The 26,685-nt window shown below is 41.6% G+C and overlaps 1 protein-coding gene across 13 annotated transcripts in view; it reads right to left on the bottom strand.

The window, feature by feature from the left end:
- The window catches only part of ADAMTSL3 (ADAMTS like 3), a 376,400-nt gene that overhangs the window by 69,726 nt on the left and 279,989 nt on the right, over nt 1-26,685 (bottom strand). For all 13 annotated transcript variants that reach the window (XR_015149981.1, XR_015149982.1, XR_015149986.1 and 10 more), the window contains exons 20-21: nt 19,924-20,077; nt 5,434-6,505 (exon numbers count right to left, since the gene is read on the bottom strand). Coding sequence is in view for 4 of the 13 variants with exons in the window: in XM_086364278.1 (XP_086220404.1) it covers nt 5,434-6,505; nt 19,924-20,077 (1,226 nt within the window). In the remaining 9 variants the exon portion in view is untranslated. The remainder of the gene's footprint in view (nt 1-5,433; nt 6,506-19,923; nt 20,078-26,685) is intronic.

Raw genomic sequence — 26,685 nt, 5'->3', positions numbered from 1 at the left:
AAGAGGAAATCTGTCACTACCTCCACCTTTTCCTTTCTATTTGCCATGCAGTAATGGGGCCAGAAGCCATGATCTTAGATTTTTTACTATCTAGTCTAAAGCCGGCTCTTTCATTCTGCTCCTTCACCCTCATCAAGAGGCTCTCTAGTTCCTCTTCACTTTCTGCCATTAGAGTGGTATCATCCTCATATCTGGGATTGTTGATGTTTCTCCCACCTTCCAGCTTGTAACTCATCCAGCCCAGCATTTCTCATGATGTGATCGGTGTATAGGTTAAACCAACAGGGTGACAGCAGACAGCGCTTTCGTACTCCTTTCTTGATCTTGAACCAATCAGTTCCACACAGGGTTTTAACTGTTGCTTCTTGATCCTCATACAGGTTTCTCAGGAGACAGGGAAGATGGTCTGGTATTCTGTTTTCCACAGTTTGTCATGATCTATACAGTCAAAGGCTTTATTGTAGTCAATGATACAGAGATAGATGTTTTTCTGAAATTCCCTTGTTTTCTCTATAATCCAGCAAATCTTGGAAATTTTTATCTCTAGTTCCTCTTCCTTTTCTAAACCCAGCTTGGACATCTGGAAGTTCTTGGTTTGCCTAATGCTGAAGTCTAACATGCAAGATTTTAAGCATGACTGACTGTTTTGATCAACTGCTAAATACTCTATGTTTCTTCATGAGCTGAACTGGGCCACTTCATTTCCTGTCACTTTACATTGCTTGCTTACCCTCTGCTGTAGCCATAAAGAACCTCTAACAGTTTCCAGAACATTCCATGGTCTTTCATCACCCTGAGCTTTTGCATATGTTGTTCACTCTATTTGGAATGCCCTTCCCCACTTCTGGCAACTCTGACTTACCCACTGAGTCCTGGAGCAAATGTAATTTCCCTTGTAAAGCTTTCCCCAATACTCCTAGAGTTATCTTCTTCTCCCTCTGGGCTCCTTCTGGTTTGGTTCATATATTTATTTGATGAAATATCTTTTTATTCTCATGAGATTGTGATCTTTTCAAAAGCAGGGACCAGATCTTATTCACAGCTGTGCATTTTCAATGCCTAGCACAGTACCTTTTATATAGCAAGTTTTCAAAAACATTTAATGACTCAGTGTATGAATGACTACAGTAGAACTGAATAATGGTAGAGAATGAATGTACTAGAGAGTGCAAGTTCCCATGCAACCCACAAATGAAGTATACAAAGGTGGGAAGAAACCAAAACAGCTGAATTGCCCAGAACAAAAACAGGAATAAGGCAGAGGTAGCTATGACCAGGGCCAGGCTCTCACTGTCAAATCCCTGTTAAGGAACAGTTGATTAAGAAAAAAAGTAAAAAAGTAAAACTAACAACTCTACGTGACAAATGTTTATACATGAAAATCTTTTCTTAAATTATTTCATATGTATGTTTGTATGATTTAGCAATTCTCAAAGGATTCCTTTTAGGGCCTCAGTTTTACAGTACAGCAAAAAGTCACTGAGAAATAGCTGAGCACACATGAACCTTTCTGACAGGTGATGTCACCCAGGATCCAGGCTGGACCAGTCCCTGGGCTGGAGAACCAAAAGGTAGAGTTCTTTAAGGAATCTGATCTTGACCTCCACCACAAAATCTTATTCTTTACTTGAAGTGATAATGAAGTTGACCTCTTCACAGACGTCACCCCTAGGGAATCCACCCACAGCCTTTGCTTCCTAGCTGTGATCTCTTACTCAGCTGGTGTCTAAATGCACTCCACGCCTACACTGTTGCCTCCTATTGGAGAGGGGCGCTTGCAAACATCATTCCATTTCTGCATGACTTCAGTTGAAAAGATTTGTAAGAGTCAGAAAAATATATCTAAAACGGAGAACTTTTCTTGCATAAAGAAATTTAAACATAAGTTGAAAAAATTAATTAGGTATGTTAGAGAAAACATGGAAATAAAAATAAATCTTTTAAAAATTCCTTTAAAATATTAAAACCAAAAACTCTTACTAGCCAAGTAGAACTGCTTCAGTGTCAAAGGGCTGGTTCTTAAAGTATGCAGAAACAGGTCTGATTTAGGATGGCAGAATCTTTATGGGATCTTCAGGAGCCTCAGCCACAGAAACTAATGCAAATTCCACTTGAGCAAGTCAGACGATCACAAATCAACTCAGTTCAACAAACACTGACTTGAACTAACCACGGTCTTCCACCACATCCCTCCAGTACTTTATGGCCACAAATCAGCTGATCAGCTTTCTCAGCCTCTGTTTCCTTATAGTTTCTTTCTTTTTTTTTTTTTTAATAAACTTTATTTTGGAATGATGTTGGCATTACAGAAAAGCAACCAGGACAGTACAGAGGGTTCTTATCTCCTTCTTTCTTGGTTTTCCCTGACGTGAACATCTTCAGCACGTGATACTTTCATCAAAACTAAAGCACCAGCATCGGTCCATCACTGTTGTTAACAAAACTTCAGTCTTTATGTAGATTTCATTAGTTTTCCCACTAACGTTGCTATCCTGTTGCACAATCTCCCATTCAGGACATCATATTGTATTTAGACATTGTGTCTCCTTAGTCTCTTCTGGTCTGTGACAATTTTTCTGCCTTTCCCCCACCCCCTCCATTTTTTTGATGACTTTGACAGTTTTGAGGACTACTGATAAAAAATAGAATGTTCCTCAATTTGGGTTTGGCTTATGTTCCTTATAATTTCTAAAGTGAAATTGTTGAGCAATCCTGAAAGGGTGGTCCTTGAATCCCAGGGATCCGTGAGGTCAAAACTATTTTCATAATAGTAAATATTGACACTATACCGTTATTTGCCTTTTTCACTGTGAGTGTTGATATTTGCACTGATAGTAAAAGCAGTTGTGGATAAAACTTGGCGCCAGAATGGAATCAAAGCTGTGGCAGCAAAGTGTACCAGTAGCTACTGTATTCTGGCTACCACACACTTGCAGTAAAAACAAAATGCCAATTTCCCATAAGAATATCCTTAATGAAGCAGTAGAACTTATTATTTCACTAAATCTCTACCCCCGAGTGCAAGTTTTCTAACATTCTGTACAACAAAACAGGAAATACACACCATACCTCTGCTGTCTGCAAAAGTCTGTGGGTGTGACTGTTTGAATTGCTAGCTGAACTAGCTCCTTTTTCATGGCATACTACTTTACTTGAAATAATGACTGACAGATAAGCCAGGGTTATTTGGATTTAGGTATTTGGAAGATATATTTTTTTAATGAACAAAAATGAGCTGGCCAATGCAAGGAAAACAACTGACAGTAATTGTTGCCGATGATAAAATTCAAGCTTCCGAGTGAAAATTAGAATTTCAGAAAATCCGTCATGTTCACTGTGAGTCTGACTGCTTCCCAAAGCCAAAGACTTTCTGAAAAGTTGGGATAGTAATATTAAAGAATACGCGTATTTTTGGTATTGTATGATGGAACGTGTTAACATTTGGAAGATGTGTATAACTCAGTCAGCCAACACTTTCCAAATGACCAATGTATGATGTTATAAAATCTAGTCTAGTTAAAAGATCCATTCAAAGAACAAGATAAAGCAACAGATTTCATTGTAACAGACTACCAAAATCTCTTTAACATGGTTTTAGATTCCACATCCCACCTAACCTTTAAGAAACTACTGCTTGTCTATTTTTAGTGTAGCATTAAAGAAGAATAGCCATAATTACCTTAAAAGATTATGAATGTATTCCTTATCCTCCCAACTAACCTGTTTATATATGTATGAAGCACAATTTTCTCCATAAACTTCAATTAAAACAACATATGGCAACAGACTGAATGTAGAAGCATTGAGGAGAAAGCCCAGCTATGTTTCATTAAGCCAGACATTAAAGAGATTGGCAGAGATGTGAAACAATGTCATTATCATTAATCTTTAAAATACTGCTTTTCAAAAATTATGTTATTTACATAAACATGAATTGGGCTTACTTCTGTTACTTCTAAATGGATTAACAAACAGCTATTTAAAATGTTTCATGGTTTTAATTTCTAACAGTGTAAACATCATGAGATATGTTAACATATTAACATAAAGTTAATTCATATTAACAAAAGTTCTTTGGCTTCTCATCATTTTTTTAAGTTTGAAGGAGTCCTAAAACCAAAAGATTTGAGAACTGCTAAGTTAGTTGATCTGGAAGGTTTATTCCACTTCAAAAACTACATTATACTCTAATGTTCAGAGTTTTAGGCAAAAGAATTTAAAATTAGATTTGTTCTATCTTTCCATTCTAAGACAGTCCAGTGATATAAAAATTGAATTTTACCTAGATTTCTTTTAATGCTTCACACATTAGGTGATGCAGAAAAAAAAAGGATGATAGAAATAAAACTTGCATTTTTAAAGTACCTTATGGTTTGCAAAACAATTTAACATCTATGTCTCTGAAAAATCCCTGGAGGTGGATAAGGAGCTGTTGAATGCAAATTGAAAGAAAGCAAGATGTCTACAGCCCTGTGTGTGTTAACAGCAAGATTTGGAGACAGTAGAGAAGACAAAATGAGTGAATGTTTCTATTATTCCATTATTTTATGTAAAATGAATGAAATGCGACATTTTCTCACTGACATGGATAGTTATTACAATAAAATAAAGTGACTGAATACTGCTTCAAACATCTCAAAAAACTTTGATCCTTATCATTACTTTTCGGTTTTGTGACATAAATCATTGCCTGATATTAGAAAATGACTTCAGGTAATCTTTCTACCAAAGCTATTATTTGTGTGACCCTCTAACACCCCTGGCGGGGTCCAGATGACGTGGCCCCTGCTTCTGACTGGCCATGAATTAGTCATGAGATTCTGTTCCTCAATGATCTCATTGAGAAAGTATCAACTCCTGCCCTGCCAGACTCATAGGGCTGGTGTGAGTTCAAACGAGACACCACATCTCCCAGATATAGAAGATTCTTGCAGTTCCTGCATATTCTAAGAGAACTGCAAGTATGTTTTTTTAATGGCCTGATTGATTTCACTTTTTTGGAGGGATAATTTTTTAATTTTTTGGCTGCACCACGTAGCATGTGGGATTTTAGTTCCCCGACCAGGGATCAAATCTGTGCCCCCTGCATTGGAAGCACAGAGTCTGAACCACTGGACCACCAGGGAAGTCCCTGATCTTATTTTTAAGTATTAAGTGACCTGAAAAGCGAGAGTCTGTAGACGCTTACATTTAATCTTATGGTATCCAGTTTGGCACTACACCTTCATGGTAGTGACTGTGATGGTACAATTTCATTTTTAGAATTCCAATGAGTATGTGAATGCCATGCCCTAACATTTTGGAGTTTCTTTTCCAAAGGATCCTGTTGGAAGCACATTCTTAGGAGAAGGAATTTGACAATATTTTAAGGAAAGCTGGAAGATCCATTTAGAAGGCATCTCAGAGTAAACACTGTACTCTGATTGTACTTACTTTTCTGAGGGTTGTAACAGTGCTCCATCCTTGGTCCACGTATAGGTGGCCTCACTGGGGCTGACAAGCTCACACAGTATGTTGATGACCTCCGTCCTTCTTGTAATGTAGACTGTATTTCCAATCCTTGAATTTACTGTTTTATTAAAGGAAATCAAGGTGGGTTGGCTCTGCCTCAAGAGGACAGGTCCCTTCGGCTTGAATGTCAGCTTGCCTGAGTTTTTGGAGTTCGAGCTTTGGGGCACACTTCCAGTCTCCCCCCTTAGCTGAGCCGTGGGAGGTGCCTCTCCAGGGATGCCCCTCCAGTGCGCATGTGCAGGCTGCACCTTGGTTAACTCGGCCACCAGCTGATATATCACCTGGGATGCCAGGTCATCGCTGATCTCCCCCGTTTCCATGAGCTGGCTCATGTTCCTGATCAACTCATCAAACTGGGCGGTCTCCATGCTATAGGCTCCCTGTTTAACTGCTGCTTCAAACTGCTTGTTTTCAAACTCCCAGGAGTTGGCGTTTCCTGCAGAAGGGCTGCAGTGGCCCAACAGAGCTCTCAAGAGAGACTGATTGTTAATTTGGCCATTGTGCAGATAAAGCTCGTTTTTGTTGTTCCACATCAGCCTCATCTTATGCCACGTGGCTCCCAAATTATTGGCCTCGTTGTTGTCCATCCCAGGATATTCCCTGGTGTGCCCACCAAGGGCTGGGGGTGCAATGAGCCGGTTGTCGGTGCCAATGAGCTTAAGCACCACAGTCTCCTGTGCGGGGCCTGCGATGCACCGGTACTCACCAATGTCGAGGGCCGCAAGGCTGTGAATCTTCAGCGAACCTGACTTTGTGAAGCCAAGCCGCTTGGAGTTCTGCAGACAACGGCCGTCCTTCTCCCACTGTATCCGAGATTTCTGGAATCGTCGCACTGGGCACTTAATAATCACAGATGTGTTGGGCAGCAGGTAGGCTCTGCTCCCGACGGTCAGGTTAATGCGCTTCTCTTCCCTTGTCTGGATGTACACTCTCTGGACACCAAGGATCTGAGGACCCTGCTCCCTGACTCTGGCCTTCATCTCTGGTTTCATTTCTGTTGGAAAAATAAAGAAAGAAAAACACAAATATCTTTATAATGACATTTGTCCATACTCTTCCAAGGCTGACAGAAATCAGCAAATTCTTTTCTCTTCTAAAACATTTGAGAACTGAAAAAATATATATATATATATTGTTATTTATGCTATATATGTATGTATATATATACTTTCACAAATATCACTTTAGCAGCAAAGAATGCAAGATTGAATGAATTGCATGAAATCATGTCAATTATTTTATAAAGGAGCCTTTGGTTTGGGGAGGCATGAGGTTAAATGGTTAAATCTTTCCATCAATAAGGGGACGTCTGATGTGTGGGGCCTCCACCATTTGGGAGGCTCTTGAGGATCTTGTATGGCTCAGCCAAGGATACCCAAAATCTGAAGGAGGCAGTGAGTATGGGGAGGTGAGTGAATGTATTTGAAGGATCTGAAAAGGAGGATGCAGCTGGGCACCACAGCAGATCACCCAAGCAGGTCAGTGAAACTAGCATGGGGGCCTGAATAAGCCAGTGATGGAAGAAGAAAAGCTCAAACTGGCACCTGAAAGCCAGCTGAACGGTGAAAGTGAATCTCAGCACTACCATCTGAATAAGTGATCTACTCTCTCTGAGCCTCAGTTTTCTCAGGTGATATTAACACCTTCACTGGAGGAATATGAGAAGTCAGAGCATTTTTATCAAGGGCACAGTAGTGGGATGTATGAGCTCTCAGACATTATTAGTCAGCTGACAAAGGCGGGTCCAGCCAGCATCAACAGGGCAAGCAGCGAGGCATCACAGGTGGGCTGACTCTTCCTTGTTCCTGGGCGGAGGCCAGAGAAGATGCTCCCTAGATCCCATCCCCCAAAAGAAGCAGCTCTTCTCCCTCCCCCACTTGCCCTCCGCCGCCCCACCCCCACCCCCCGCACCACCACTCACTTGCAGGAAGGAAGGTCTCAATGCATTCTGGGGTGATACTGAAGTGAGTAGGTAGGGGCATGTGATGTGGGTGGGAGTCTGATTCCTCTTTGAAGATGTATGTAGGTCCATGGGCTAGAGGGCAGGAAGCACCAGGGAGTGACAGAAGAGAGACTGGACTCACATCAATGATACTGTGGAATTAAGGTCATGAGACAGGGGCCTAAGGGCCTCAGAGGAACCAGTTATGGTTCTTGCAATGGTTATGGCTGTAACACTGGTAGGGGTATGTTGGGAGAAGAACTAGATTGAAACTCCATTTCTGTTTTTGTCTTTGAAACTTTTTGGCCTTGCCACACAGCATGTGGGATCTTAGTTCCCTGACCAGGGATCAAACCTGCACCCCCTGCAATGGAAGTGTGGAGTCTTAATCGCTAGATCACCAGAGGGAAGTCCACTTAAGACAGACTTCTCAGGCCCTGGACACTACCCAGATTGTGCTTGTTGGAATAACTCTTGACTTCTCTTGGGTGGTTCATGATCCCGTTAGGGTCTAGTTGCTGCCTGCTTTGGTGTGGGGTGGCAGTAGGTTCAGAAAAACAGCAGGGGTAGATGCACAACTTCTGCAGTAGAGTGTGTTCTAAATGAGGGACAGGCGTAACAAGTCTGCACACAAATTCCACTGAGATGCCATTTCTAGGCCAGGCCCCTTGTCCAAGGTTCTGCCAGGGAACTCTCCCTCCCCCTCGGATCAGCTTGAAGTGGAGCCAGATGGCCTGTCGTGTGTATGTGTTCACCTGTTGGGATAGAGATGCTTCACAGAGGACATCAGGATCTCCTCAGTCAGTTAAGACATAGAGATTTCTTTTTAGGTTGGCAACACAGAATTTTAAACTTATTGCTGTTCAATAGTGGTCAAAAGCAGGAGGAGGATTCCTGCTAAATTTGTGGTTTACCCATTATTATAGGCAGAGATGCCATCTTTTTTTTTTTTTTTTTTAGCAAGCCCCTTGGTCACAAAGAATTTGGACATGACTGAGGTACTAACACTTTGACTTGCAAACACTGGGCTTTGCCCATGGCTCTAGTGGTAAAGAATCTGCGTGCAATGCAGGAGACATGGGTTGATCCTTGCAGGAGATCCTTGGGTTGGCAAGATCCCCTGGAGAAGGACATGGCAACCCACTTCAGTATTCTTGCCTGGGAAATCCCACGAACAGAGGAGCCTGGTGGGCTACAATCCATTGGGTCGCAAAGAGTAGGACACGATTTGGCAACTAAACATTTATTTATTTGGCTGCACTGGGTCTTAGTTGACGCATGTGGGATCTTCAGTTGTGGCATGTGGGATCCAGTGCCATGACCAGGGATGGAACCCAGGCCCTCTGCATTGGGAGCATGGGGTCTTAGCCACTAGAACACCAGGGAAGTCCCAGAGATGCCACTCATAATAGCAGTCTGCACAACAAGGGCTCGATCCATTGCAACAGATGGCAGCTATAGCCCTGTACCAGGTCTTGTTGTAACACTGCTGCTCCGAGTGTCTCCTCTCCCGACAGTGTACATTATGAGGAAGTTGGACCACTCCCAGCAGAAGAGTCCAAGCAGCTGGGAGACAGTCCTGGGGTTCAGGCCAAGGCTATTGACTAATCACCTGGAAGTATTTCTCTACTTTCCCAAATCATATAGACTCGCAAAGAGTCAGACAGGACTTAGCAACTGAACAACAATAACACATACTGGTGTGTAGAGTTTCAGTATCAACTCTGACTAGAGGCAGTGGTTCTCAAACTTTGCTGCCAATTAGGAGCACCTGTTGTTATTATTTTTTAATTTTACTACCCTGGGTCCCACTCTCCATGTTCTATGGGGAACAGAAGACTGGGCATCAAAATTTGTAAAACCTCCCCAGGAGACTGAAATGTAGAGCAAAGATTGAGAACCACCACCCCAGAGAGTCTCACTGGGTTAACTCAAAGATAATTTGATGGGCTGCTACTGGTGAACAGGGAAGGGAAAATAAGAAACAGCCACTGTGTTTTCTGTGAGAACCCTGCCAAAATCTTTACAACATGCAGTGTCCTCTGTAGGAGGAAGCAGGAGGATGCTTTGTGGTCTTACGATCAGGAATCCTTGTATTTCCTCCAAGTAATTCATTCATTTCCTACCCAATGAACCCTGAACTGTGTCAAGGACCAGGTTGCCTTTTCCAAGACAGCACTTATGTTATCAAGTTTAGAGCTAAATTTGTGCCTGCATATGATGGAAATGTAAAATTCAAGACATAATTCTATATTAGTCTTGCTTATTTCCTTTTTTATTAGCATGGGCAATTCAGAGGGGAAAGAATCTGCCTGCAATGCAGAAAGCCTGGTTTTGATCCCTGGGTCAGGAGGATCCCCTGAAGAAGGGAATGGCAAACCGCTCCAGTATTCTTGCCTGAGAATCCCATGGACAGAAGAGCCTGGCGGGCTACAGTCCATGGGGTCACAAAGAGTCAGACACAACTGAGTGACTAACACTCATTAATTTTAATTAGCTGGTTGCTTTTTATGAATATTTAAAAGTGGCCTATTGTCACAATGCAGGGTGTGTAATGTATGTGTATACACATACCTAGCCATAATACCTACATACATGTGTTTATATATACTGATACCTATACAGGCATCTTTTTATTACTATTTAAAAGAATTCAGTTGAACACCCTGTCTGGTCATTGTTTCCCATAATCCCGATGAATTATGGGAAAGACAGATGGTGAACGTGGATGGCTTTGAAATTCACTGTTTAAATCAGAGTTTAAGCTGGGTCAGTGTCAGAGTTTTGAACTTGTGCAACTGAGGGAGGGGTGGAGAGAGACTCTCTTAGGGCTGCTACAGATGAGACCATAGCTTGAATATTCCTGCTTTTACTGGGAAGGGGTCGAAACCCACACAGGGAAGGAAGCACATGCCTACCTCAGGGTTCAGGCTGGAGATGATCTGAGGCTGGTATGATCCCACACAGCATCCTGTGTGAAGATGGGTTCTAGTTACCATGGAGATGGGTTCTAAGTACCTTTAGAACTGATAGCCAGATGTCCCCAGCTAAGCTTGGGGCTTAAAGTCTTAACAGATGGGGCCATGATGCCTTCAAAAGCAGGCTGGGGAGTCTGCAGGTGACAGGTGGTGTTTAGCCTTGGGAAAGGACTGGCCCATGGCTGGGTGAGCCACACAAGTAGCCCAGCCGCTCCCTCTGGCTGCATGTCCATCTGCTGGAAGGCAGACCCATTCCCAACCAGGCCTGGTTAGCCACTTCTCACACCAGGTATAGAGCAGTTCAGTGACCAGGTGTGCCTGAGCAGTGCTCTGGGACCCAGGATCTGCTAGGACTTGGGCCAGTTTCTCTCTGTGACTCCTGTCAGTTCCTTCGGAGCAGTGCCTGGAGCCTGGCATCCTCTGACACAGCTCTTGGGTAGGAATCTGTCTGGTGTGGGGTGACTGCCTCCCTCTGCATTTGTATGTGCCCCAAACTGCCGAACCAGACAAGCCTGAGGAGACAGTGTGGACAGGAACCCATGGCATCCTACTGGGGGGCTGTAGGCAGTATGGGGACACCAAGCCATCCCTGCATCTCTCCCATGCACCGGACATGAGAAACACCACATCATTCAGCTTTTCTAGAAAATGAAAAGCTCTTCCTTCTGAAGGTACTCTTTCTGGCTTCTGTGCCAGCCTTCCCTGCCCAGTGCCCAAGGCTGTTTACATGCTCGTGTCCTGCCATGATTCCAGTTGTATCCCTGCCATGACTCTAAGCCTTGGCGCCACACCAGGTTTCTGCCCCGAGCCATCTGTGCTGGGTGTTTACACTTGTCTCACCAGCACTTGACTCCTGCTACTCCCAGATGGGTTTTGGCTGCAAAGCAGCCTCTAAGTTGTCTTATTCCCTGGAGTCCTGGCCCTCAGAGTCCAGCCTGCAATTCTTTAAGGCAGAAACTGGAGTCGCCTCGAATCCTCCCTGTCCATTGGTCTGCTGGCCCTTCCTTTCATTGACTCACAGGTCCATGGGATTGTTAGTGTCCATTCCCAACTCTGCAGGTAGTGACGTCACATTGGTAGCAGGAAGCCACATGATGGGAGAATCTATACCACAAAAATCAGCAAAGTTAACAAACAATAGCTCCCTCTCCCTCCTCACCACACCTGGTCCCAGAGTTGCTTGTTAAACACAAACATACCCTTCTCCTTTGAGCTCCCAGTTCTAGCCAGGCAACGGATACTTAGATGGGACACCTGAAATGTTAGAATTCATCCTCACCACTTCTGTCCTTATATTTTCTCACCTAGATATTGTCATATCCCTTTGACTAGACTCTACTTGCACATTCATATTTTCCAAATATATCTATGTGTACGCCACTATTCACAATAGCCAGGACATGGAAGCAATCTAAATGTCCAACAGAGGAATGAATAAAGAAGATGTGGTACATATATACAGTGGAATATTACTCTGCCATAAAAAGGAATGAAACTGTGCCATTTGCAGAGATGTAGATGGACCTAGAGACTCATACAGAGGGAAATAAACCAGAAAGAGAAAAACAAAAATCATATAAATCACTTATATGTGGAATCTAGAAAAATGACACAGATGAACTTATTTGTAAAGCAGGAATAGACACAAAGGTAGAGAACAAATGTACAGACACCAAGGGGGAAGGGGGTGGTTGGGATGAATTGGGAGATTGGAACTGACATGCACACACTACCATATATAAAATAGATAACTAATGAGAACCTAGTGTATATAGCACAAGGAACTCTAGTTAATACTCTGTGGTGACCTAAATGGGAAGGAAATTAAAAAAAGAGGGGTATATATGTATATGAATGGGTGATTCACTTTGCTGAAACTAACACAACATGGTAAAGCAACTATACTCCAATAAAAATTAATTGAAAAATATATCTATATAGCCATCCAAGTAAATAAAATAAAATCTGACTATGTCATTTCCTTCTTTAATAAAATCAAAACTCCTCAGCATGGGTTTCAAGATGCTCTCCAGGCCATTCTCAAGCACTCTGTTTCACCATTACCCATTTTCAGCCTCTGTTCTAATTCTACTGAATTTGTTTGTCAATAAAAACATTTGCTTCGCATTTTATACAGAACAACTTGGAGTCTGCATCATGACAGTTACACAGCGGTCTACATACAGTATTATCCATTTCATCTAGGGATCAGGGATTCACATAAAAACAAGCAGGAGTTATAAGGGAGGAAGCAGGGCACAGCAAGAGTGTATTTTTAATTCTTTCTTAAAAAGAAAAGGCAGTAGAACTTTCTGAGTCTTGAAATTTGTGCGTATGAGGCTTCTAAAACAAACAGGGTATTGGTAGCTCTTGGGGAAGGGGCAGGATAAGAACTCTGATAAATAAAGGGATATTTGCTTGTGGCAGGGGATGAGAAGGGAGGTTAACTATTTTTCATGCCCTAAGTCCCAGCACCTGATATTCAAAGGAGACCATATCCAATCTTAAATCATTTCCCTGTTCAGAAAGAGGCACTCCTGGGATGAGGCCATGAAGACATCATGCTGGTCATGCCCAAGTCTCTGTTCTACAGCCCACAGCATATTAAAGGGGAAAAAAAGGTCACAGGGTAGTGGTTTGTGTGCAGTTTCCAGAAATGTCCCACTCCATTTGACATCCCCCACCTTTGTCGACACTGCTGTCTTTTTTTTCAGACTGTCCTGTATCCCATGTGGGTCTAATGATGGGACACATCTTGCAGAATTCCACTCAAAGCGTCCTCCTTTATGAAACTCTCCTTCACATCCCCTAGAGGGATCAAGCACTTCTACATCCCATTATGACATCACTGGCACTTTATTCTTCTTCTTTGTTTATGTATGTCTCTCTTCTACTGGATTATGAGTTCTTAGAGACCAGACAATGGATTATTTTCATTTTGTATCATAACATCTAAAACACAGTAGCATCTGAAGAATGATTATTGAAAGCACTGATAATGAAATACTACCATCTGACACTGAAAACAATATATGCCCAGGCAGAGAGATCATCTCTGTCCTTAGGGCACTGCATAGTGCCTGGTACATAGTAAACTCTTACTGTTTATTGAATGAATAACAAATAAATGACAAGCAAAAGATAAAATAAATGTATGCTGTTGGATGCTGCAGGAGGTTAAAAACCAGCCCAAGAAAGGTGCTGGTGAGGCAGCCTAGGGGCTGGCTGGGTTTCCAAGGGCTGCAGCTCTGTCAGGCAGGCGGGGTTGGGTGTTTCTGGAAGCTGAGAAGGCTTAGAGGAAGAGCAGAAGAAGGGAAGATGAGAGTCTGAAAGCTGAAGAGGCTGGTACAAGGAGGACCACCAGGAGCTGGAGAGAAGTGAGAGGATTCAACTTAACCTGGGAAGGGGATAAGGCATATTTTTCTTGACATTTTGGGGCTTCCCTGATGGCTTAGAGGGTAAAGCATCTGCCTGCAATGCAGGAGACACGGGTTCGATCCTGGGTCGGGAAGATCCCCTGGAGAAGGAAATGGCAACCCACTCCAGTACTCTTGCCTGGAAAAATATCATGGACAGAGGAGCCTGGTAGGCTACAGTCCATGGGGTCACAAAGAGTCGGACATGACTGAGTGGCAAAACGTTTGTTTGTTTATTTATTTGTTTGTTTGTTCTAGACATTTCAATCATACAGGACATGTCTGGGTGCCTCCCCACCCTCAACCATTTTGATGTCAGTACTTGGATTAAAAATAAGAATTCTTTACCAAAATTCAGGAACCCTTAAACCAGGAGCCATCACTGAAAAAAAAAAAATCTAAACTCAAATATTATTTTCTTCAGATGCCTGATTGGAAGCCAAGACAGATAGACATTTAATCAATGGCACCCCACTCCAGTACTCTTGCCTGGAGAATCCCATGGACGGAGGAGCTGGTAGGCTGCAGTCCATGGGGTCGCTAAGAGTCAGACACAACTGAGTGACTTGACTTTCACTTTTCGCTTTCATGCATTGGAGAAGGAAATGGCAACCCACTCCAGTGTTCTTGCCTGGAGAATCCCAGAGACAGGGGAGCCTGGTGGGCCCCCGTCTATGGGGTCGCACAGAGTCGGACATGACTGAAGCGACTTAGTAGCAGCAGCAGCAGCAATCTGAGACTTTTAATAACAATCTGAGGCTGATCTAAGCTTGACACATTTGAAAAACATGTCTTTGAGTACAACTCATTATACATGTTTGGGGGCCTATATATGAAAAAAATGTCCAGAGCTATTGCCTAACTACCCCATATAAACTCATATCCTAATGATCCAGAAGACACAATATTAGTTACTGTTACATTTTACCCCATCTTAAAGCCATGACAGGAATTAAAGGAAGGTGTTAATGACATTAAAAATAACTAATATTTTTGAGCCTACAGTATGCTCCTGGCACTGCTTCTAAACACTTTCTAGGTATTAATTCTCAGAAAAATTCTATAGGGTAGGTATAATTACCATTCCCATTTATTGATGAAAAAGGCTCTGTGACGAGCCTCACAGAGATTGAGTCTGTGTCGATGTCACATGACGAGATACTGAAAGAAATGAGATTAGACTCTAGTTGGCTTAACCACAATGTCATAATACCTTTTGGAGGTTAAAGAAATTTAGAAATATTATAGAGGGAGGTAGGATTTGTTCTGGTCCTTCAAGAATAGGAAGAGTGACAGTTACTAGATATGGTGAAGGGAAGAATTTATGGGAGGAAAAGTTGGAGGTGGGAAAATGCAGGGAAGGTCTGGGGAGAAGCAGGAAGGGGCCTCTAACTGGAAGGACTGTATGGGACACCACTGGCCTCCAGGGAGCGCTCAAAACATCTTGCCCACCCCCACCCCTCAGTCTTCACACCACTGCACATCAAAGGGTCAAAATGAAGAGCAAGAAGACTCACTCTTCCAAAGAGGATAGTTTTCACTTAAACTCAAGGCACTGATTAGGACACATTTCCAAAAATGGAGCCTTGAAAGGGAATAAAGATCACAGCATAGTCAGGCTTGATGTTTCTTGTCTTCACACCCCTTCCATCACTGAGGGATCAGGCATAAAAAGAAGACCATAGATTTCCAGTATGGTGAGCAAAGCAGGTGGATGTGACGTGGAGAAGGGACAGTTAGAAGGTCATTATGCTATGCCATGCCACAAGCCTTGACATTTTTAGTGGAATAAAAATGAGTTCATCCATGGAGACATGAGAACTTGGGAGTCAGTACAGTGATTAGGAAATAACTGCTACGATGAATTTCTTGGGAATTCTTAGGAACAGGAAAAAAAATCCACATATTATTTCCCAGGTAAATCAGATAGCATGAATATGAAGTATGTCTAACCAGGATGGTGACATTATTTTCTTTAGCAAATCCCAGTAGCTCAGGTCAGGGAACTAAAAAAACAAGCCAACAAAAACCACCTAAAAGTAGGTGATCACCCATCAGGGTTGAATGAGTAGGGTTTTTGAGGCAGTGGGTTAAGGAAGGGCATAGAGATCTGACTACAGCATTGGTTAAGTGCGTGATGACGACATGCCAGTCAAGAGGAGTGGTTTCTAGTGCAAGAGCAGGAAGTCTCGGGACAGCAGTGCAGGAAGGTCACAATGAAGCATTAACTAAATAAGCAGACGGTGAGATGGGGGCAGGAGGAAGACCAGAAAGCTATTTGAGTACAAAGCAATGAGGAATGAGGATGGGGGGAGTTAGGGTGTTTGTGATGGACATGTACATTCTGCTGTATTTAAAGTGGATAACCAACAAGAACCTACTTAGAGCAAAGGGAACTCTGCTCAATGTTATGCAGTGGCCTAGATGGGACGGGAGTTTGGGGGAGAATGGATACATGTATATGTATGACTGAGTCCCTATGCTGTCTACTTGAAACTATCACAACATTGTTAATAAGCCATACCCCAATACCATGGTGTCCCTATGCCAAGGTGTGATGGTGGTTAGGGAAATTGATCAGGTTGGGGATTAGGGACATTAGGGTATGAGAAAGTCATCAGTATGGGTGCAGTTTGTCCTGGATGTTGGCAAATGTCAGAAAGAAAGAATGGACCTGTAGTGGTCCTAGAGAAAGGTAGAAACGATCCTGCAGGTCAAAGCCTCTGAAGGTGAGGGCCATGTGCTTGGTATGAGATGACAGAGAGAATATGGTGCAGAGGCAGCAGGGGGAGGATGTGAGTGCCAAGCTCATCCCTGGCTCATTCCTGGTGGTGGGGAGAAGAGGATGCCATTGTTTTTGCAAGCCAGGGCCACTGATTCCTGGGGATGGCACGAGGCCAGCCTACAGCTGAAGTGGGGGCCCAGCTTGGGGTGACTTGGCTGTGCTGGGAACACAAATTCCTGTCTCCTGTCTGCTTCCATGACCTACATGTTGGCAAGCTAGACAACGGTATGGAGTCCTTTATTTTATATCCCTAAAACTTATACATTTGCTCTGCTTTCTACTGCATGTCAAAATAGTTTATAATTGCATCTCATACCACACCACATGCCCTAATAACCACGATGTGTTCCCACATGTTACTCTGCTATTATTTTAGAGAAAGCTGCCAGAATTTAATTTCACTCTCCTCTAAGGTAGTTTATGGTCCAGCCACATTGCTATGCAACCATCCACAATTAATAAAAATCAGACAGATAAGCAGCCTATACCATGACACTGCACCATATACCACAGACATTCTTAAAATCCAGGACACTATAAAACTTGGGATCTCAAAGTTATGGAATCTCAAAATTTTGAAGATTTAGTCTTAAAGAATTCCCAGGGGAAGGAAAATGAATGTTGTCCAGGAATCACCACACAGAGGTGGCTTAAAGCATGGGCACAGGAATCAGATGGACTCATGATCAAGGAGACCAAGACGCCCAACTGACAGCCATAGGTACTTGGTCAAATCTTGGACCTTCTCTTCGTTTTGAGTTCCTCATCTCTCAACGGGGATGACACCTGTCTCAGAATTGCTGGGAACTAAATATGATGACGCAATAATGCCTGCAGGGAGGTTCACAGAGTAGATCAGATCAGTCGCTCAGTCGTGTCCGACTCTTTTCGACCCCACGAATCGCAGCACGCCAGGCCTCCCTGTCTATCACCAACTCCCGGAGTTCACTGAGACTCACATCCATCGAATCAGTGAAGCCATCCAGCCATCTCATCCTCTGTCGTCCCCTTCTCCTCTTGCCTCCAATCCCTCCCAGCATCAGAGTCTTTTCCAATGAGTCAACTCTTCGCATGAGGTGGCCGAAGTATTGGAGTTTCAGCATCAGCATCATTCCTTCCAAAGAAATCCCAGGGCTGATCTCCTTCAGAATGGACTGGTTGGATCTCCTTGCAGTCCAAGGGACTCTCAAGAGTCTTCTCCAACACCAGAGCTCAAAAGCATCAATTCTTCGGCGCTCAGCCTTCTTCATAGTCCAACTCTCTCATCCATACATGACCACAGGAAAAACCATAGCCTTGACTAGATGAACCTTTGTTGGCAAAGTAATGTCTCTGTTTTTGAATATGCTATCTAAGTTGGTCATAACTTTCCTTCCACAGAGTAAGTGTCTTTTAATTTCATGGCTGCAGTCACCATCTGCAGTGATTTTGGAGCCCAGAAAAATAAAGTCTGACACTGTTTCCACTGTTTCCCCATCTATTTCCCATGAAGTGATGGGACCGGATGCCATGATCTTCGTTTTCTGAATGTTGAGCTTTAAGCCAACTTTTTCACGCTCTACTTTCACTTTCATCAAGAGCCTTTTTAGTTCTTCTTCACTTTCTGCCATAAGGGTGGTGTCATCTGTGTATCTGAGGTTATTGATATTTCTCCCGGCAATTTCTCAGTAAATGCTATAAGGCTATGACTTTTAAAAAAAAGTCACTATTGTTACTTTGTTTTGTAAGTTTCTTCAGGAACATTTCTGGTAAACTTAGTAGTGTGTGTGTGTGTGTGTGTATACATATATTTCTTTTCCTAAGAAACATTAAAAATAATACTACCTTCTGATTTCTTTTCTTACCATAAGTTCAGGAGGGTACCTGAGGCAGTTAGTGTTCCTTTTTATGTGAATACTTAAAGACAGTGAGAAACAATCAGGAAAGGGACTCTATACCGGGGTCCCCAACACCCAGGACACAGAGCAGTACCAGTCGGTGGCCTGTTAGGAACTGGGTCACACAGGTGAGTGAGCAAAGCTCCATGTGTACGTCAGCTGCTTCCCATCACTCTCTCATCACCCCCAGATGGGATCATCTAGCTGCAAGAAAACAAGTTCTGGGCTCCCACTGAGTCTGCATTATGGTGAGCTGTATAATTATTTCATTATATATTACAAGGTAGTAATAATAGAAATAAAGTGCTCAACAAATGTAATGGGCTTAAATCATCCCCAACCATCATTCCTCATCAGCCACGGAAAAACTATCTTCCACGAAACTGGTTCTTGTTGCCAAAAAGGCTGGGGACTGCTGCCCTACCCCATTTCTCATGACCACACTGCTGCCCAATTTCAGCTACCATGGGGGCAGCCCTCCGCTCATTTTTTATCACCCTCCTACATGAAACATGCATATGCACATGTACCTATACTAATTCATGTACACTGAAGGTAGAGATGACTGCTACATGCATTTTAGCTTTTGGATATAATGAAACCATAATATTAACTCTTTATACTCAGCTTATTATTTATAATAAACTGAAGAAGTATCTAAACAGTCACCTTTAAAACCCAAAGCTATTTCACATTTTCATCCTTGCTGGTTTTAGATTATTAGAGTATCCAAAAGAGATACTTGAATATTTAAAAATACTTAGCTCATCTACTTTGAATAGGATGAATCCCCACATATCATTAGCAAAGTGAATCAGAAAGTACTTCACTTATGGTTGCCAGGGGGAAGGATGGAGTAGTTAGGGAGTTTGGGATAGACAGGAACACATTGCTATATTCAAAGTGGATAACCAACAAGGACCTACTGTATAGCACAGGGAACTCTGCTCAATGTTATGTGGCAGCCTGGATGGGAGGGGAGTTTGGGGGAGAATGGATACATGTATATGTATGTATGGCTGAGTCCCTTTGCTGTCCATCTGAAACTATCACAACATTGTTAATCAGCTATACACCAATACAAAATAGTATTTCAGCTTAACTTCTACTAGGAACACTCCTGAGTTGTAAGTGGGGGAAATCATGATGAAGCGGAGAACACAACGAGGTGTAAACCCAAGTGAGGAAGCCTGGGGGTGCATTTGTTAAGAGGGTGGACATTTCTTCAAGCTGACTTTTTTAGAGTTGTACCTTGGTCATCAATATTATACTGTTTGCCACTGATAACAACGCTGAGTTCACTTGATTTGCTGTACTTACAGATTAGAAATGAGTTGCTCTATGGAAAATGAAACCACTGGAGGAGGAAAATAGAATGAGCAGATTCCACGAAGTGTGGACTTTCCATACTTACTCCCGCACACAGGCATCTGGCAAGATCTCACCAGAGGGGGTCCAGAAAGATGCCGGCACAGAGTCTCACTGAGGGGGACCCGACGGCCTTTGGCCGTCAGCTTCTGGCACATCTGCTGTCTCCGCTGGGTTCCAACACCACAACTGACAGAACACTGTAATGAGAACAGTGGTGACAGAGTCAAGCGGGGCGAGAGCAGACACACGTCCCCAGCAATAGCCATGTCTCCCACAGTGAGACAGGATGCAGAGGTGTGCCAATAAGTGGGCGGTTCCCAGGCCTGAGCATCTTGCAGAATTCGGAGACTTTCTCTCTACCCACCATTCCCCTGCCCTCCCCTCCGCCTTTTCTCTTTTCCCTCCTTCCCTTCCTTCCTTCTTTTTTTAAAAAAATCTATTTGTAAGGTGGGATCCCCTGATAGCTCAGTTGGTAAAGAATCCACCTGCAATGCAGGAGATGCCGGTTCAACTTCTGGGTCGGGAAGATCCACTGGAGAAGGTATAGGCTACCCACTCCAGTATTCTTGGGCTTGTGCCTCAGCTATTTTGTAAGGTATGAGGCCCTGTTTTTTTTCCAATTTTACTGAGATATAATCGATATATAATATTGTATTAGTTTAAGGTATACAACATAATGATTTATATACATATATATTGCAAAATGATTACTACAATAAGTTAACAGCCAGAATCTCACATAGTTACAAGGTTTTTAATCTTGTGACTGAATATTTTAAATGAATGTTTATAACTGACATAGTTTCGTTATAACATGAAGCAAAAAAATTTCAGAGACAGGATAACATGTATGTTTTAAATAAATACTAAAACCCCAATGAGATACCATTTCCCATTTCAAACTCATTAAGATGGCTATTATTAAAAAAAATAGATGTGGATAAACTCGAATGTTGATGCACTGCTGATGCGAATATAAAATGGTACAGCCTCTATGGAAAAGTTTGTCAGGCCCTCAAAAAGTTACACAAAGAATTACCATATGATCCAATAATTCCACTTCTAGAAAAATATCCAAAAATAATCGAAAGCAGAAACTCAGATGTTTGTATACCAATGTTCACAGTAGCATCATTTACAACAGCCGAAAGGCAGAAACCACCATACACTACATGGCCTTTTATGTCTGGCTTCTATCACTTGGCATAATTCTTCGAGGCTCATCCATGTCATAGCAGGTATCAGAATTTCATTCCTTTTTTATGGTGGAATGATATATGTATTTACCACATTTTGTTTATCCATTCATCTGTTGATGGACATTTCGATTACTTCCTTTCTTTTTTCTGAGATAGTAACTAATTTTTAGTAGTTAATTGCCATACGATTCTGGGGCCTTGTAGTTGATGTCTCATTTGTTTTTATATCTATTTATTAACATGACTTTGCTTTTTAAAAAATGACATAATACAGATAACGTGGTATCAATTTTGTATGGGGACTAGACTTATTGTGGTGATCCTTTTGTAATGGATACAAACATTGAATTTCCATGTTGTACACCTGAAATGGAAATGCCAATTATAGTTCAATAAAAACTTTAATATTAAAAATGGCATATACCCATGACCAAGAATTGAAAAACTAGAAAAACATAAAAGGAAAGGTCTTTTTAAAAAACACCCAAGCTGCTATATATAAAATAACATTGATATGTGATAATCATTGTGTGTATAAAAATGATAGCTGATGATCGTAATTACATGTGTACATGTAATTTTAATTTAACGTTTTACTACAATTTTATTAGGCATATTAGGAAAAAATGAAATAAGATGAAAAGAGTTCAAGTAACTAATTCCCCAAAGAACTCTCTGCAGTTAAGGAAGATGAAAGAAACCAATAAGAAGTTCAGGTGGTTATTGGATTGGCCCAAATGAACTTTATTATTATTATTTTTTTACAATGGAGAAAAGACAATCTCTATTTTTTTTCTAGTTGATATTTCTCACTGTATGTTCTTTTTTATTTTAATTTATTTATTTTAATTAGAGACTAATTACAATATTGTATTGTTTTTGCCATACATCAACATGAATCCATCACGGGTGTACATGTGTTCCCAATCCTGAACCCCCCTCCCACCTCCCTCCCTATACCATCGCTCTATTACTCAGCCATTAAAAAGGATACATTTGAATCAGTTCTAATGAGGTGGATGAAACTGGAGCCAATTATACAGAGTGAAGTAAGCCAGAAAGAAAAACACCAATACAGTATACTAACGCATATATATGGAATTTAGAAAGATGGTAATGATAACCCTGTATGCGAGACAGCAAAAGAGACAAAGATGTATAGAACAGTCTTTTGGACTCTGTGGGAGAGGGAGGCGGGGGATGACTTGGGAGAATGGCATTGAAATATGTATAATATCATATAAGAAACGAATCGCCAGTCCAGGTTTGATGCAGGATACAGGATGCATGGGGCTGGTGTACTGGAATGACCCAAATGAACTTTCTGATCAGCCTGATATTGATACTGATATATTCTGACATCTGAGAATATTTATTGACTCGCTGCTAAGAAGAGGGACAGGCACATTCACATTTCCACATCTCTTCTCTCCAAACATTCCATTTGCTTTTGTTAAACTATTTAGCTAATGTCAAGATTTTCTGATATGTATGTTCTGTTCTGAGATGCCAATGCTGGCTGATTAGCCTTAATTCTGCCCTTACATGAATTTATGATGCATCTTCTGTTTTTTTTTTCACCAGGATCTGTGTCTTTCTGGATTTTTTACTGGGAGTTATCTTGGCATCTTGGTGTGTCTTCTTGACCCTGAAAGTCTTGATCCCATACCATAAGACAGACTTATGCATGGATGATCTGACTGCCTCTCTGTTGCCTTTCCACATGGAGAAAAAAACAAAATGAAAAGGAAAATACTTGGGTCATAGTTCCTTTCTTAAAAAATGTATTTATTTAATCTTTTGGCCACACAGCATGCGGGGACCTTAGTTCCCCGACCAAGGATCAAATCAGTGTCCCCTGCATTGGAAGCACAGAGTCTTAACCATTGGATAGCCAGGGAAGTCCCTTTCCTTCCCTTTTGAACTGTGGCAAGTTTCACTGTCTGCTGGCATCTAAGGCTACCGAGAAGATGTGTGAGGCCAGGCAGGAGATTTTTGTTGTTTGTTTGACTTTTATGTTCAGAGGCCTTTTGCTCTTGTTTTTTTTTTTTTTTTTAACCCACGAAGTTCAGCACCTTATTTGCTGGCTGTGTATCAGTGGGTCATATTTTCTTGGCACATAGTATGCCATTTTGATTTGAAGGTTAAAGCTCTTATTAGAGGAAGTTAATTCTCCTTATTATCTCTGAATATTTTTTGTTCCACATGTTCTTCTCACAAATACCCATTACACTCATGTTTAATCCTTATTATCTTTGAATATTTTTTGTTCCACTTGTTTTGTTCTTCTCACAAATACCCATTATACTCATGTTTAATCTCCTCTGTCTTCCATATCCATCACTGCCTCTAAAAACCAATTTTACATCTTAACTCTTTTCCATATCAAAACGAGTCATTCCAGCTTATATACCATAGCTCTCTGTTTTCAGTTGTTTAATTTTTTGTTGCTTGTAAAATAACTTTTATGTCTGCTATATAAAATTTTTCTTTTCAGTTTTTTCTCCTGACTATTCCAAGTTGTCTTTTCATCTCCTTCTGTTGACTTATAACCTCTTTTTGAACTCAAATCTCATTTTAGAGCCACTCTTCCCTCCACTCCCTCCACCCCCACTCCACCCCCTAACCCTGGACCAAGATATCATGACTATAATTTTCTTGGGAGTACACAGACTATTTTTTGACACTTTTCTCTGGCTAATACCATTGTGATGCTATTGTTCATGTGACTCTTGCTCCCTGTTCCTTTCCCCATGCCCTGACTTCTTCTGATCCTTCACTTCCCCCCTTTAAGTTTTGATGCTTAGTTTTTATGCTGGAGCTTTAAATGTAGCTGGCCATTCACCTATGTGAATAGCATGGGTCAGGGGATGAGCTTGGGCGTTTCCATCAGTTTCTTGTCTTCCACAGTCTGTCATCAAATTTTTATTTCCTCTGCCCACATCTCTCTTCAAACTTTGGCATTTGAAGGGCTAGGGTGACTCAGGGGACAGTCTCTTAAGTAACTGTAATCACCCAGCAAGCATCCTTCATGCCACTCCATCTCTGCAGCCTTCCTGGGCTACAGGGCCTCCACACATGGTCTCTCCTGCAGCTCCATCTGCCCCACAGCTCTGGAGGGACATTCATGGTATTTTCAGGGGCAGCACATGGTCCCCCATCTAGTGTCTATAATCAAGAACCGCTGAGCAGGCCTTTTAGGACTCTCACATTTACTCCTCGGGAAATCTACCTCCTGCTCGTGCCTGAAGAAATATTTGTCAGCCCTCAGCCTTCTCTCTTTCATTTTGGTTCAGATTTTATGGTCTTTGGCATGTGTGTTTCATAATTTATAGTTTGGTCTTGTGGCTGTTTCATTGTTCATTGAAGACAGAGTGTTCTCTCTCTTTATCTTTGTGGGGTTTTTTGTTGGGTTTCAAAGAAGGGGAATGGAATTTTTTAAATGCTTTTATTGTTCTCTTTAACAGAAAGCCCTAATTATTAATATTTTTTCAATGCCAAGGGAAGCTTTTTGTAAGCTTTTGAACAAGATAAAAATTACCATTTAGCAACTTATGATGTACATTAAATCCCTTACATAGGAAAGGGTTCGGTTCCAAGAGCATATTCACAAGTCCAATTTGTTCCTAAGTCCAACAAGGTTAACCTAGGTACCCAACTAACACAATTGGCTATATAGTACTGTCTGTAATAGCAACAGGTTTATAATACTTTTCACACAAATAATACATTAAAAAAATAAACATTTTTAATCTTACAGTACAGTACCTTGAAAAAGCTCAGTAGTACCACCTACATCATTGCTGCTTTTTACGCTTGCTTCCAGACATCCTGGGCTTGAAATAAAGACACTGCACAACTGTATTCTACACAGGACCGTACAGGACTCTACACACAAGCACAACCAGTTGTAGAGGAGGCATGCATGCGACAATGTACCTCAGATCCATGAACTAACTTACATGATTGGACATGCAAATACACATTCTCATCCTTTAAAGTTTGCAACTTGAAGGTGTGTATGTAGGGGATTTACTGTATTTTTCAAAAACAAGTCAAATCATCATCTAGGAGTTTTCCATATAATATAAAAACAGTAGTCAAATAATTGCCAATCACCATTCACAAGCCATTTCTAATGATCAATATTTGACTTTTTATCCCCACTATGAATGGGAGGATCAGTTGCAAACCCCTTTTCTTGATAGAGATCTTACATGATCTTGTGTCTGCTAAGTTCAAGGTTAGCATGCCACTTGCACATGTCCACAGTGGAGAGAGTGGAGATGACCGAATCAGTGGCATTAATTATAAGTTACAAAATAGCAACTTTATGCCAAAGCTTTGTGATTAATCAAAAGCAATATGGTAGACTCCTCTGGAAGAGCACATGCAACTTTGTAACTATTTGTCTGTGAACTTCAAATTGGAAGGTCTGTTGGGCAGGATATAAAATCCTTGGCTCACATTTTCTTTTTTTAAATATATTGCTCCACTGTTTTCTACTGTGATGTGGCATTGTTGAGAAGTCTGATGCTAACCTGATTTTCTTTCCCTAATAAGTGACTTTGTCCTTTTGCTGAGATACACTTACACATTATTCTTTACCATTAAAGTCCAGTGGTTTTAGTAGAGTATGTCTCGATATGGACCATTCTGGGTTGATTTTTCCATGTATGTGGTATGCTCTTTCAATATAGTGATTTGAATTTTCTGTTTATAGTTTTGTTCTGTTGTTTTGGTTTTCCTTTCTCAGGACTCTAATAATAGATACATGATTTTCTTTCTCTGTTTTTCACAGCCATCATTTTTGCTTGAATTCTGTTTTTCTTCAGTTATTTTCAATTCTCTCCTTTCTTTTGTTTCTCTTATTACACATTCTGCATCTGGTCATTCTTGTGTTCCTTCTAGTTTAGTCTATGTTTCTGACTTTTCCCCCCTTAGTTTTCTAATTCTTTCCTGAACCCTGTCAGCTAATTTTTCACATCCCCCTGTTATTCACCTCATTTCAGAATTTTTCTATTTTTGATTTGTTTCTATAGATGTCTTAGCTTCTTTTAGCTGATTTTATAATAGTAAGTTATATTTTCATCCGCCTAAAAGTCAAATTTTCATTATGTTGCTACGTTATTGATACTTTTTTCTTGGAGTATCCTTCTATGGGGTTTGGTGTTGGTCTTGTTTAAACGAAACAGATTTTTCTCTGTACTTTTGAAATAGCTTAAAGGGGTGTTCAAGGGAGTTATTTCACTGTAAAGGACTCCCTCCTCTGGTGCTAAAATAAAGTATTCAAGGGTTTGGCCACAGTTTTGAAATGGACTTTTGGCAATGGCACCCCACTCCAGTACTGTTGCCCAGAAAATCCCATGGATGGAGGAGGCTGGTAGGCTGCAGTCCATGGGGTCACTAAGAGTCGGACATGACTGAGTGACTTCACTTTCACTTTCCACTTTCATGCATTGGAGAAGGAAATGGCAACCCACTCCAGTATTCTTGCCTGGAGAATCCCATGGATGGTTAAGCCTGGTAGGCTGCAGTCCATGGGGTCGCACAGAGTCGGACACGACTGAAGCAACTTAGCAGCAGCAGCAGCAGCAGACTCTTCT

The sequence above is a fragment of the Bos grunniens genome, chromosome 21 (genome assembly GCF_055505025.1).
Source record: "Bos grunniens cultivar Pamir isolate PY7600 chromosome 21, Bosgru_T2T1.0, whole genome shotgun sequence".
Classification (NCBI taxonomy): Eukaryota; Metazoa; Chordata; class Mammalia; order Artiodactyla; family Bovidae; genus Bos; species Bos grunniens.
Note: the sequence above shows the minus strand (reverse complement) of the source record. Positions and strands in the feature narration are given on the sequence as shown.